Source organism: Dasypus novemcinctus, chromosome 19, assembly GCF_030445035.2.
Source record: "Dasypus novemcinctus isolate mDasNov1 chromosome 19, mDasNov1.1.hap2, whole genome shotgun sequence".
Lineage (NCBI taxonomy): Eukaryota > Metazoa > Chordata > Mammalia > Cingulata > Dasypodidae > Dasypus > Dasypus novemcinctus.
The window spans coordinates 51,069,355-51,082,441 of NC_080691.1; the positions used below are offsets into that span (position 1 = coordinate 51,069,355).

Below are 13,087 nucleotides of genomic sequence, written 5' to 3' on the forward strand. Positions count from 1 at the left end.
TATGAAAAATATATTCAGATGAATGAAAACAAGAACAGAACTTACCAAAACTTATGGGATACAGCTTATGCAATTCTGAGCGGGAAATTTATAACACTATAGATTATTTTTTAAAAAAGAAGAAGAAGCTGAAATCAAAGATCTAACCAAACAATGAGAAACTAGAAAAGAAGAGCAAACCATTCCCAATGCAAGCAGAAGGAAAAAAGTAATAAAGATTAGAGCAGAAATAAATGGTTCTGAGAACAAGAAATGGAGAAAATCGACCAAACCAAAAGCTGGTGTTTTGAGATCAATAAAATTGACAAACCCTTAGGTAGACCAACAGAGAAAAAGAAAGAGAGAAGATGTAAATAAATAAAATCAGAAATGAAAGAGGGGAAGTTAACTGACTGCACAGAAACAAAAAGATTGTAAGAGCATATTACAAGAAACTATATGCCAGTGAACTAAGCAAACCTAGATGAAATGGACAAATTCCTAGAAATGCACAAACTACCTACAATGACACCATAAGAAATACAAGAAGTTAACAAACCAATCACATTTAAAGAGATTGACTCAGTCTTCAAAAATCTCCCAACAAGGAAGCAGATGTGACTCGGGCAGTTGGGTGCCCGCCTACCACATAGGAGGTCCCAGGTTCAGTTCCTGGTGCTTCCTAAAGAAGATGGTCAAGACAGCGAGTTGACACAATGAGCTGGCATGGTGAGCTCTCACAAGACGATTCAATGAAGAGGCACAATGAGGAAACACATTGAGAGGCACAATTGGGAGCAGAGGTGTCCCAAGTGACTGGGTGCCTCCCTCCCATATGCATGATCTAGGGTTCGGTTTCTGATGCCTCCTAAAAAAAGATGAGTGCACAACGAGCAGACACAGAGAGCAGACAATGAGCACAAACAATGAGGCAGGGGTCATACCCCACTCTGCACACCCTTGCTCACCACCCTTCCGTGGCTCCCAGTTCTCTCTCCTGCTTTTCATTCAGCCTTTGCATATACTCCTCCCTCCACCCCACCCCACCCCCAGCTCTATCACTTGCTGAACTTCACATACTTCAGGTGTCAGCTCAGAGGTCATTTCTTCTAAAGATTTCCTTGGCCCCTCCTTGGGCCTCCTGCTGTCCCCAGGCTCCTTCGACATCCTGGTCACTGGGTGGGTAGGGGCCAGGGAGCCCAGTGGGGGAGACAGGGCTGGAGGTGTGGGGCCACAGGTACGACCTGAGGCTGGCTCAGCTGGGGTTTCTCTCTCTCTCAGGCAGGGAGGTTCAGGCTCATTCCCACGACCCTCACTCTGGGCACTGGAGCAGCTTGTCTGGGTGGGGTTAGTGGCAGCCACCTGCTCCCCGTGGCTGTGGTTGTGGTGCCTGCATGCACAAGCACCCTGTGCTTCCGGGCGGCATCTTGGGGTGCAGGCTGGGTTGGGGAGCTAGACATGGGTCTGCCCTGCCTCTCCCAAGGTCACCTGCTTCTCCCAAGGTCACCTTCCTCTGTGACCTGCTACTGCTGTATGTGGATTGAGAAGCCCATTTCTGCTGGAGGAACAAGTACGAGGAGGTGAGCTGCAGGCCAGCTGGGTGCTGAGGCCACTGTGCCAGGCTGCTGTGCTCCCTGGGAGGACGGAGGCCAGAGCCCTGATCCGCTGTCCTTATCTGCAGGCAAAGGCCGCAAAGGTGACAGCTCACCCGGTGTGGACCCAGCTGTTTTTCACAACCCCTCAGCAGGCTGCCCAGAGGCCTTACATGGGCCCAGCACCAGCCTCCACCCCCAGCCAGGTGGTGACACCAGGGGTCCAGGCTCTGGTCCCACCACCAGCCCATACCTGAGGCCTGGGGCTGTTCCCTCCTGGGCCAGTGGTCTGGAAGTGTGGGGGACCTCAGGGATGAAAGACCAGCACCCTCACACCCCCAGGAAAATTCCCTTTCCCTCCTTCTGCCATCCTCCACCCTCCCACCCTCCCTACTCTAATCTTGGCAGGTGCTCCCTGATGTGGGAACCCAGAGCCATCTGTTTGCATAGAGAGACCTGCCGTGAAACCATGGAGACAGGGAGAACCTGGGGCACCCACATCTTTGGTTGCTGGTGGCATGTTCTCCCAGCCTTTCACCATCTGCCACAGGTGCCCCTCCTCCCCCGTCTCCCACAGGTGCTGCCCACTGGCTGTTGTGGACTCCATATTTGAACTCTCCCTCCCCGGGTCCATGCAGCCTGGGCCCAGGCAAGGTAGCAAGAGGTGGAGGTAGCACCTGCTCAGCTTAAGAGCACCAGCCCCTTCCCTGGGGGCCACACTAGGGACAGGAGGGCTGGGAGGGGAGGAGAGGGCAGAGGGGCTGTGTTGCTGGTCACTGAAGCACTTTGGGGACCTTTTATGTGAGTCCTTGGTAACCCCCAGCCCAGCCCCACCCACCCACCAGCTTCCTGGGAGCCCTGAGGACAGGCACCCAGTGCATCTGGAATTCACTGCTGCCCCAGGCCATGCCTAGGAACCTGTCTGGACACCTGCCCACCCTAGCCTGGGAAGCCTGTACTTGGGAGGCTCAGCCCCCCAGACGGAAGAACTATCTGGAAGGAATGCTATCATGAGACATCAGAGAGGCAGACCTGCCCCCAGCTGGCTGGCCAGATTCCAGTTCTGTAGCCATTTCCTGGGGCCCAGTCTTGCCTGCCAGAGAAGTTCCTTATTGCCCCAGGGCCAACAGGTACACACCCTACTGTCTTGGAGTCCTGGGAAGCCAAAGGTTCTCTGGGAGTCACAGTCTTTGGCCGGAGCCTCTGCTTCCTGGATCTGCTCCCAGGGGACATGGGTAAGTCTGCAGATGGGTCCTGACCCCACTTCAGTCATGGGCCCCTTGGCCCTTGGAGACACGGCCCATGCCCGTGGTGCATGTCTCTCTTCTGAGCTGGGCAGAAGGCACTGGCCTGGCCCAGCCCTGACCTCCCCTTTTGCAGAGCTTTTGGCATCTCTACTCTGCCTTGGGGCAATCAACTGGTTCCCAGGTGTAGATGGGGACTCAGTTCCACAAAGGCCACAGTGGATACGGCAGGTCACTAGGATGGCCAAGTAGGTTTTATTTTAGATCTCCCAGCACTGTGGGCTTCTTTCCGCCTGCCTGGCCTAGAGTGTGTCACAATCCGTTGGAAGATGCTGGGCAAAGAGTTCACAGCACCAGCACTGGCCATGGCCCAATCCTCGAGGACCCAGAACTCGGCGCCGTCAGCTGAGGGCCTGAGGTCCTGAGGCTCCCCAACCCACAGTAGCCCAAGCTGCCTAGGACAGAAGGGGCATGGGCACTGGCAGGCCATGGGCTGGCCTCACATACTGATGGGCAGCTCCGTGCAGTCAGGCTCCTGGGCAGGTGGCTGCACAGCCTGCACGATCTCCTCCAGGCTGCACTGGGCAACACCATATGGTGCGTGTGCGCTAGCCTGCTCCTGTGGCTCCCGCAGGTTCTCCTTGCTGTGCCGGATGCCGTAGCCGAAATACACAGCGAGGCCTACAGCAGTGGGAGGGTCTGAGGGGCAGGTCCAGCCTGCCTGGCCCTCTTCCCACCACCTGCTCAGCATCCTGACCTCCCATACTTCAACTCACCCCAACTCACCAATCAGCAGCCAGACAAAAAAGCACAGCCAGGTCAGGTAGCTTAGCTTCAGCATGAGGCAGATGTTGAGGAGGATACTCAAAGCTGGCGTCAGGGGCACCAGGGGTACCTGAGGGGACAACAGCTGAGCTGTGGGGAAGATCTGCTAGCTGAGGGCCTCCTTTCTCCACCTTGGGAGATTTGGGGGTATGTGTGCACCTGCCATGCGATTTTGGAAGGGGAGGGGGTCCAATGCAGTGGCATCCCCAGTCCTCCAAGTCCTTCTCCTTCATTCTGCAGCAGCAGAAGCTGGACATGGAGCCAGGTGGACTACGAGCAAGGCGTGGAGGGGGCGGGTTGGGGCGGTACCTGGAAGGTATCCTGTAGATGCTCCTGCTGGTGGGCTGCCAGGACAGCGAGACTGAGCAGAAAGGTGACCCCGCTGAGCAGAGCCAGCAGGATGTAGCCCCAGCGCGGGAGGTGCAGGGCCGAGTCCCCAAAGATGAGCACGACACTCAGGGTAATGGCAGAGGCCACCAGGAGGCCGAGCAACCAAGCCACAGTGGTTCTGTGGCCGCACCCACCCAGGAAGCCCAGGTAGGGTCTCAGGGCCAGCTGCAACTGCCCGGGCTCAGGACCTGAGGCATGCTCATCGCTCACCGGCTGAAGGAGCCCTGAGGAGTTGGCCTCAGGCTCGGGGCTGGCTGGGCCCAGGGACCTGGGTGGAGAGGTCTTCTGGAAGCGCAGCCTTATGGTGCTGGCAGCCACGAAGGTGTAGGTGAGCAGCGACCCAAAGGAGATGAACTGCACCAGTGCATCAAAGTCCAGCACCAGCGCCAGGAGGGCCATGAGGACCCCAAATACCAGGGTGCTCATCATGGGGACCTGGGTCCTGGGGTGCACACGGGCAAACACCTGGAAGAACAGTCCGTCGGCCGCCATGGCATAGAGGATGCGTGGCAGGGAGAAGAGAATCCTGAGCAGGACCGTGATCATAGCTGTGGCAGAGGAGCAGGAGTGAGGGGCTCATCAGCAAGGGTGTGTGAGCCTGGCTGGGTATGGGTGTTTAGTTACTTCCCACCCAGTTTCAGTCACAGGCCCACTGGAAAATTTGGGGAAGGTGGTGAGTGGGAGTGGGGGATTCTCTAATCATCAGAGCCCTCCTGGGACAGTTACACAGCAGGGGTCAACCCTGGAAGCCCAGGACGTGGGGCTGCCTCTCCCCCCACTACCCCACCCAGTTCCCACCCTGCAAGTCACTGCCTCCTCACCGCAGAAGGAGCCCAGTGTCACGATGTAGCCAGCCCAGCTGTAGCCCCGCTGGTAGAATGGGTCGGCGAGCGCCAATTGTGGGTTGAGGCTGTGCCAGGGAACCATGAGGGTAAGCACGGTGGAGACTAGGATGTAGGCCGTGGCTGCCAGGCCGAGAGAGATGGCGATGGCCATGGACACGGCCTTCCGTGGGTTCCGGGCCTCCTTGCTGGAGGCGGTGATGACATCAAAGCCCATGAAGGTGTAGAAGCTGATGGCAGTGCCAGCCATGATGCCCGAGAACCCGAAGGGCACAAACCCACCCTCCTTGGTGCTCCAGTTTTCCAGGCTGGCCAGGTAGAAGCCCAAGAGGATGATAAAGAGGATGACACAGAGGCTGATTACAGTGAAGGTGTACTTGAGCCAGGAGGAGACACGGGCTCTACAGACAAAGGAGGAGGCAAGAAGAATGATGACAGAGGCCAGGAAGCCTAAGTACCGGTCCAGGAAGGGCACCTGCCAGGTGCTTATGTGGATCTCAAAGAAGTAGCCAATTTGGTGAACTAACATGGAGTACAGGTAGCTACTCCAGGCCCGCACCACGGTGGCGCCTCTGAGAAGGCCCTGGAGAAGTAAGTTCCAGCCCATGAGGAAGGCCCACAGCTCACCCACGGACACGTAGGTTAAGAGGTAGGCAGAGCCCGTACAGGGCACGCGGGCTCCAAACTCTGCGTAGCACAGGGCCGCCAGCAGGGAGGCCACGCCGGCCACAGCAAAGGACACGACCACAGCGGGGCCAGCCATCTCCTTGGCCACAGTGCCCGTGAGCACATAGAGGCCCGAGCCCACCATGCCACCCACTCCCCGAAGAGTCAGGTCCCACGTGGACAGACAGCGACTTGGTAATGTCTCCATGGTGGACTCCTCCAGGGTCTTCAGCCGGATCAGCTTCCTGCAGAAGTGTGCCAGGCTGGTGGCGCTGGGCAGTCTCCAGGCCATGGTGGGCAGCAGAGAGGAGTGTGGGCCCAGTTACCTGTCAGGGTCAGAGGGGAATGACGGGCTGCTGGGTGGGTCAGGCATCTTCAGTCCCTTCTGGATTGCCCACCCACAGCCCAGTCCCGGTCCCTGACCTGGGAATGCGAGCACATGCACCTGCCGGAGGGCTGAGATGGGGGAGGGCTCAGGGCTCGCTGCAGGCGGGGCAGGGGGTCAGGGGGAAGCATGGGGGTCCTGCCTGCCCTTCTCCTCTCCCCAGCGAATCTGATGCAGCCGGACCTGGGGGGTGAACCGAGTGTCACTGAGGGCAAGGTGGGAACATTCCCAGGGAACATGAGGTGGGAAACCCTCTTCATCTGGAATCTGAGAGCAAGGTGGAAACCGGAGGCTCCGCGATCCGATATAGGAGTGGCTCTATCATCCGGGGCGTCGCCTATACGGACCACCTCGCCTCCGGACCGTGGCGGGTCAGTCCCCCACCCTGCACCAAGTCCCGGGTCAGGAAGCTGACGCCCGGCGCAAGTCTCCGCGTCGCCAATTCCGCGGCGTCCCTGTCCCCCGTACCCGGGTCTTCATCCCCCACCCCCCGCCGGGTCTCAGCCCTAACCCGCACGGGCTGCCACCCACCTGCTGCCGCTGCTGCCGCTGCTGCCACCGCCTCTCAGAGCTCGCCCCGCCCCGCTTGTGTGCAGGACCGCTCCCTTCCCGGGGGTGCGGATGTGTCCCCCCACCCCACCTAGTGGCCCCGACCCCGAATATCGCCTCACTGTTCGGAGCCCGGACTCCGCACACCGACCCCCCGGGTCTGCACACTGCCCTTCACCGCAGCAACCCACCCTCGCCCCGCGCACGCATTAAAATGTTCCACGCTACCCTTCTTTACAAGATTCAGACCAGCGCTCACCGGGTTCCTGAGAAGCTCTGTGTTCACAGATAAAGCAAAGTCCACCAGGAAACGCCTTTCCCGGAGCTGGGTCCTGAGGTGCGCTGGAGGGGCGGGGTTAAGACCCAGATAAGGGCCTTTATAGCTCACCCACTTCACAACTGCAGGTGGATGCACCCGAACCTGTGCGTGAGAGGTGTGGAGGCCTCTAATGAGTTGAGTCTGGGGGTTTGGTGAGTGGCCCTGGGCGGGGTGGCAGGGATGGGGAGGGAAGTGCCTGCGACCAAGCACTTAACAAATCCTGGATGTTCTGAGCTTTTAGCTACAGACACCGCCCTTCAGAGGCCCATGGAGTCGCATTGAGGCTGGAGGACTCTGCTCCTGGACTAGTCCCTCTCCCATGCCCTCAGGCGGCCATCCTAAGCTCCCTGGGGCTCATTTTTTTCCTGAGTCCAGGAGTCATCCTACTATTGCTGCATGACTGAAAGTGAAAAGGATGGTGTGAATGACTCTCGCTTGTTTACAGCCAAATGACCGCCAGACCCAGCCACATTGAACCAAACCAGAATGCATCATCCTGCACACTCAGAACTTTCTGAGTGTTTTCTACATGGCTGGTGCAATTGGGTCTCAGGACAGCTACAGCTTGTCTGACTCCACAGCTCGCAATGGGAAGATGCACTTCCAGAGAAGATGATGGCCCTTGGAACCCTGTGCCTTAGCCAGCCTCTGCGGCCCCTTCGATATTTGTCTGAGGGTTTCCATCTCCTGCCAGGATGACGTCTACCCCACGCCCTATCCTTCATTTGTGCTCATCACCCTGATCATTATTATCCCAGTTAGGGGAGCTTTTGCTCTCCTGCCATTACCCCCTGTCCGGGCACGTGCTGCCTTTCCCATTCCTTCATAGCCGCCCTCCTCACCCTTCCCCTTTCTTCTCCCATAAAGAGGATATTTAGTATAGACATAAGTCCAGACCGCATATATAAAAGTAAACTAGGGCCTAAGAATTGATCCACTTGTGCTCAGCTAGCCCCATTGGATCTGGCATTAATGACTTCATCTCCTTTAAAAAATTTCTGACTTCCATTCTTGTCAGTAGGGCATTTACATAACTGATTTCTCCTAGCCCAATTGGTACTTCTCTCAAGGGGTATAGAAGCTCAGTGGGAATATGTTCCCTCACCCTCTTTTCTTCAGGGTCCTTGGAGAACAGAAAGTCCTGTATGTCCTTCCTACATTGTTCCAATTCCTTCCTTAACTGCTAGTGGGTCATAAGGGGTGGGATAGTTGGCACCCATTGGCCCTCTGTATCCCTGGGGGTTTGGGTAGGTTCTGTTGGACTTTCTGAATCAGCCAGTTTCTGCCCTGGGAGGGGAGGGAAACTTAGGGCAGAAAAGGCTCAACAGAGGGTCCCAGGTTTTAGCTTTTATAGACTTATTTTCTGGGTCCGGAGTTTTAGCTTTCATGTTTCAAAGTACAAGAACAGCACACAGCAAATCCTAATCTGCCCCATGTTTTGCCCAAAATACATTGGGTAGTAAAATGCTTCCCTTGGCCCAAATGTAACAGTGATATTTAATCAATTTATTTTTATCTTTCCCGTGGTCCAATCATTATTGTTCCAATGTTTCAACATCCTCCCTACTGGATGATCTGGAGGTATGTCCCCAGGGGGTCCTACAGATACCCCCTTTCCTATTTTCTCACCAGCCGACGGCCCCCTTTCCCCATTCTGAGTCTTGTCCAGGTTTCTTCCTGTCAAATCATTCCACTTCGATCGTCTCCATCCCTTTCCCTCATGGGAGAAGGAGAACGTGAACTGGGACACTGCACTTGCTGCACACAGTATGTTGCACGTCTCATGCACACACAGTAAACCCCAGGCTCATCAGAACTTCCCCACCACCAAGGCAATACCTTGGTCTGTGCACAAAGGTACCTGGTCACTGAGAGACAGGTTTTCTTTCCCCTTTCCTCTTCCACAATCAGCAGATCTAAGCATCTTGTCTCAGGTCCTTCCACCTGTCAAAGCCGGACCCCCAACAGCCGAGTCCAAGACCGCTCACTCAGTGGGGCACACCTTCCCCTCGTCTGCCCTGAGGGACCTCTCAGAAGCTTTGGATCCCAGTCAAGCCCTCAAACTTATTAGAAAGGAAGCTGCACCTGTAAGAGAATAAAAACTTACCCGATTGTGGAGGAGAAAAGAATTTTATCAATGATCTTGCAAAAACAGGCTCACAACCTGGATAAAATGGCCGGTGTGCCACACAGCAAGAAACAGTGATATTTATACCCTAAATCTAGCCTGCAGGTCCCTCCCCTGTTCCCTATAGACTGGGTACTTCAGGGGTTACAGCCTTTCTGAGACGTTTAACTAACTTATGTGGGTGCTCACTCTGAGTTGCAGCTCCCATTCCCTACATTCCAGCGACTCAGCACCATGTTCACTCCTGGTGCCGCTTTCAAATTCAGCGCTGCTCTTCACCATTGGCCCTGCCCTCGCTTTGTCCCATCCTTGCTTTGGTGCCACATTTCAAATTCTTTATGCCAAAGTTGCTAGAACACCTTTCCCTCCCTCCTCCAACTGCAGAGCTGACTTTGGCCTCACTTTTATGTGAAAACCAAGCTTAATCCTTTCCTTACAATAGTGTCTTTTTTTTTTTTTGCTATTGATGGAAGATTATTAATATATTACTATACACTACTGTCCATAGTTTGTCTTGGTTGTATTTTGTCCAAATATTACCCTGGTATTAGCCTCTTGTAATATTAACTTACACTTGTTCTGTTTCAGAGAAAAACATTCTTATATATGTATTTTAAAAAATTAACTTTTTAAAGGGACTTTAGATTACCTAAATGTTACATAAAAATATAGGGGATTCCCATATGTCCCACTCCCTCCCCCTCACTCACTTTCCCACATTAGCAACATCCTTCATGAGTGTGGCACATTTGTTGCAATTGATGAACATGTATTGAACCATTGCCCCTAAGCAGGGATTATAGTTTGCATTATATTTTCCACCCTGTTCCACACAATTTTGTAAGTTATGATAAAATATGTAATGGCCTATGGACTCATTGCAGCATCATGTGGGACAATTCCAGTTGTTCCTATGTGCATGAATAACCATACTCATTTTTCACAAGAAGTTTCGCTATGATTTAAAGTCTCATGTTTCCTTTTTAAATTTTCATTGTAGAGATATACACTACCTTAGACTTTCAGTTTCAGCCACTAACAGCCAAAGGGCTGCTGATGCAAAGTACCAGAAATCTGCTAACTTTTATAAAGAATATTTATTTAGAATTGAAGCTTACAGATACAAGACCCTAAAGAATCCAACTCAAGGTTACTTCCTCACCAAAGCCTGTTGCCACATGTTGAGGTGAGATGGTGGGTAACCTCTGCCTGGCATCTCCTTCCTTCTTACTTTTAGGACTCCATGGGCCCAGCTTCTGATCTCAGCTGTGGGCTGGCATAGGGCTCATCTCTCTTCCTGGGGCTTTTGTGGTTTGAGCCTTCTCCTTCCCGTCACATGGCAGGACTGAAATGACCAAGTTCTCTCCTCTTCCATATCTTCTTGCATGTATGTCTGTTTCTGTCAGCCCACCAAGGAGGCAGAGACTCAACCCAGAGTCATGCCCTACTGCTGTTGTATTCAATTTGCCAGTATTTTGCTGAGAATTTTTGTGTGTATGTTCATTAGAGGGATTGATATGTAATTTTCATTTCTTGTACTATCTTTACATAGCTTTGGTAATAGAGTGATGATGGTTTCACACAATGTATTAGGTAATTTTTCTTCCTTTTGAATTTTTTGGAAACATTTTAACACGGTTTTGTTTTTGTTTTTGTTTTCAGATTTATTTATTTTATTTATCTCCCCCTCCCCCAGGTTGTTCTGTCGCCTGTCTGCTCATTGTTTGCTCGCCTTTTCCAGGAGGCACTGGGAGATGAACTTGGGACCCCTTGCATGACACGCGAATGCCCAATGGCCTGAGCCACATCCACTCCCTCTGGGCTGCAGCCTCTTTTGTCTTGTGGCATCTGATAGTTGCTGCGGGGGTGAAGTCTGCTTCTCTTCTTTTAGGAGGCACTAGGACTGAAACCTGGAACTTCTACATGTTAGATGGCACCCAAGTGCTTGAGCCACATCTGATTCCCCAGGATTGGTATTAATTCTTTTCGATGCTTGGCAGAATTCAATGGTGATGCCATCTGGTCCTGGGCTTTTCTTTGTTGGAAGATTTTTCATGACAGATTCAATCATTCAATCTCTTTACCTGTGATTTGTTGAGTTCCTGTATTTCTTGTAGAGTCAGTATAAGTTGTTTGTGCATTTCTAGGAATTTGCCCATATCATCAAGGTTTTCTAGTTTTTTGTATATAGTTTCTCATAATACTTTCTTATTATCCTATTTATTTCTGTGGTTTCAGTCATAATATGCTTCTTTCAGTTCTGTTTGTATTTATTTTCATCTTCTCTTGTATTTTTCTTTGTTAGACTAGCTAGGGTTTGTTGATTTTATTGAACTTCTTAAAGAACATGCTTTTTGTTTTGTTAATTTTCTCTACTGTTTGTTTTTGTTCTCGATTCATTAACTTCTGCCTATTTCCTTTTGGTGTTCACTTAGTTTTTTAAATTTTAGCTCCTTCTTCTTGTATAATATAGGCATTTTGGTTATAAATTTCCCTCTCAGCACCTCCTTCACTGTATCTCATTAGTTTTGATAAGTTGTGTTCTTGTTTTCATTCATTTTGAGATAGCTACTACTTTCTCTTGCAATTTCTTCTTTAGCCCACTTATTATTTAGGAATGTGCTATTTACCCTCTAACCTGGAGAAAGATCCATGAACACCTGAGAAAAACATATAACCTGCTGATTGAGGTGCAATGTTCTGTATACATGTGTCAGGTCCTACTTGTTTGTCATATTGTTCATGTTCAGTTTCCTTGTTGGTATTCTGTTTAGTTGTTAAGTTGTTCTAGCAATTGATGTGAGTTGTGTGTTGAGGCTGCCAACTATTATTGTAGAGATATCCCTTTCTCCTTACAGTTTTGCCACAGTTTGCTTCATGTATTTGGGGTTCATGTATTTTGGTTACATGCATAGATATTTATGCTTTACATCTTCCTGGTGGAATGTCCATTTGATTAATACGTACTGACTTTCTGCATATCTTATCACTGTTTGCTTTTGGGGGGGGATTTGGCCTATAATGGCCATGACTGACCTTTAATTTTAGTATTATATTTTTAAAGTTGAAAATTTTCTTTTTTTAGGAAACAAATAATTTTATACATATTAATAAAGCATACAATTCATCCAGAGTGTGCAGGCAATGGTATTTGGTAGAATCACATAGTTGAGTATTCTTCACTTCAGTCATTATTACTGCATTTTCATTATGTCAATAATAATAATAATAAACAAAAAAAAGACAAAAAACAACAAAATTCTTTACCTCTCAATCTCTATGTTTCCCCTGCTCTACATAGCTGCTATTTCTGGCTATTCTTGGACAACTATTCATTTATTAAGCAGTTTTATTGAGATATATTCACAAGCCACATAGTCTATCCAAAGTGTTTAACCAGAGGATTTTAGTACAATTACAATGTTATACATTCATTATCACAGAAAATCTTATTCCAATAAAAAACACTCCACATCCCTGAGCATGCCTTCCTCATCCCTTCATAACCACCAGACTAATTTCATCTTTATAAATTGACTTACATTTATATTCTATAGAAATGGATTTATATGATGTGTTGCACAATTTATTTAGTTCATAGTAGCACAGTCATAATACAGTATTTGTCTTTTCGGTCTGTACTTACTTCAGTCAACATAATGTCCTCCAGGTTCATCCATATTATCATATGCTTTGCGACTTCATTTCTTCTTAAAGATGTATAATATTCCATTGTGTGGCTGCACCAGAGTTGTTTATCCATTCATTGGTTGATGGACACCTAGATTGTTTCTAAATTTTGGCAATCATGAAAAATGCTTCTGTGAACATTGGTGAGCAGATGTCTGTTCGTGTCGTGTTTTCTTGTGTTGAACCATCCTTGCATACAAGGAATAAATTCCACTTGGTCGTGATGTACAAGTCTTTCATATACTATTGGATTTGACTTAGAAGTTTTTTCTTGAGAATTTTTGCTTCTATGTTCATTAAAGGGAATGAACGAGAAATGGTATTGCAGGGTAATGTGGCAAATCTATATTCAACCTCTTTAGGAAATGCCAAACATTCCTCCACAGTGGCTGTACCATTCTACATTTCCTATCTTTCCACATCTTCTCCAGGACTTGTAGTTCTCTGTCTTTTTAATAATGGTCACTCTGATAGGTGT

At 50.3% G+C, this 13,087-nt stretch overlaps 1 protein-coding gene across 1 annotated transcript; it reads right to left on the bottom strand.

Moving 5' to 3' along the window:
* Positions 1–3,055: 3,055 nt before the first annotated feature.
* On the bottom strand, positions 3,056–6,187 carry LOC101433714 (cationic amino acid transporter 4-like). The gene is given in 8 exon segments (XM_058281095.1): positions 3,056–3,496; positions 3,602–3,710; positions 3,950–4,578; positions 4,852–5,259; positions 5,262–5,294; positions 5,297–5,371; positions 5,374–5,864; positions 5,962–6,187. Coding segments are annotated over 7 exon segments (1,893 nt in total). The 5' UTR covers positions 5,831–5,864; positions 5,962–6,187; the 3' UTR covers positions 3,056–3,314.
* Positions 6,188–13,087: the final 6,900 nt, after the last annotated feature.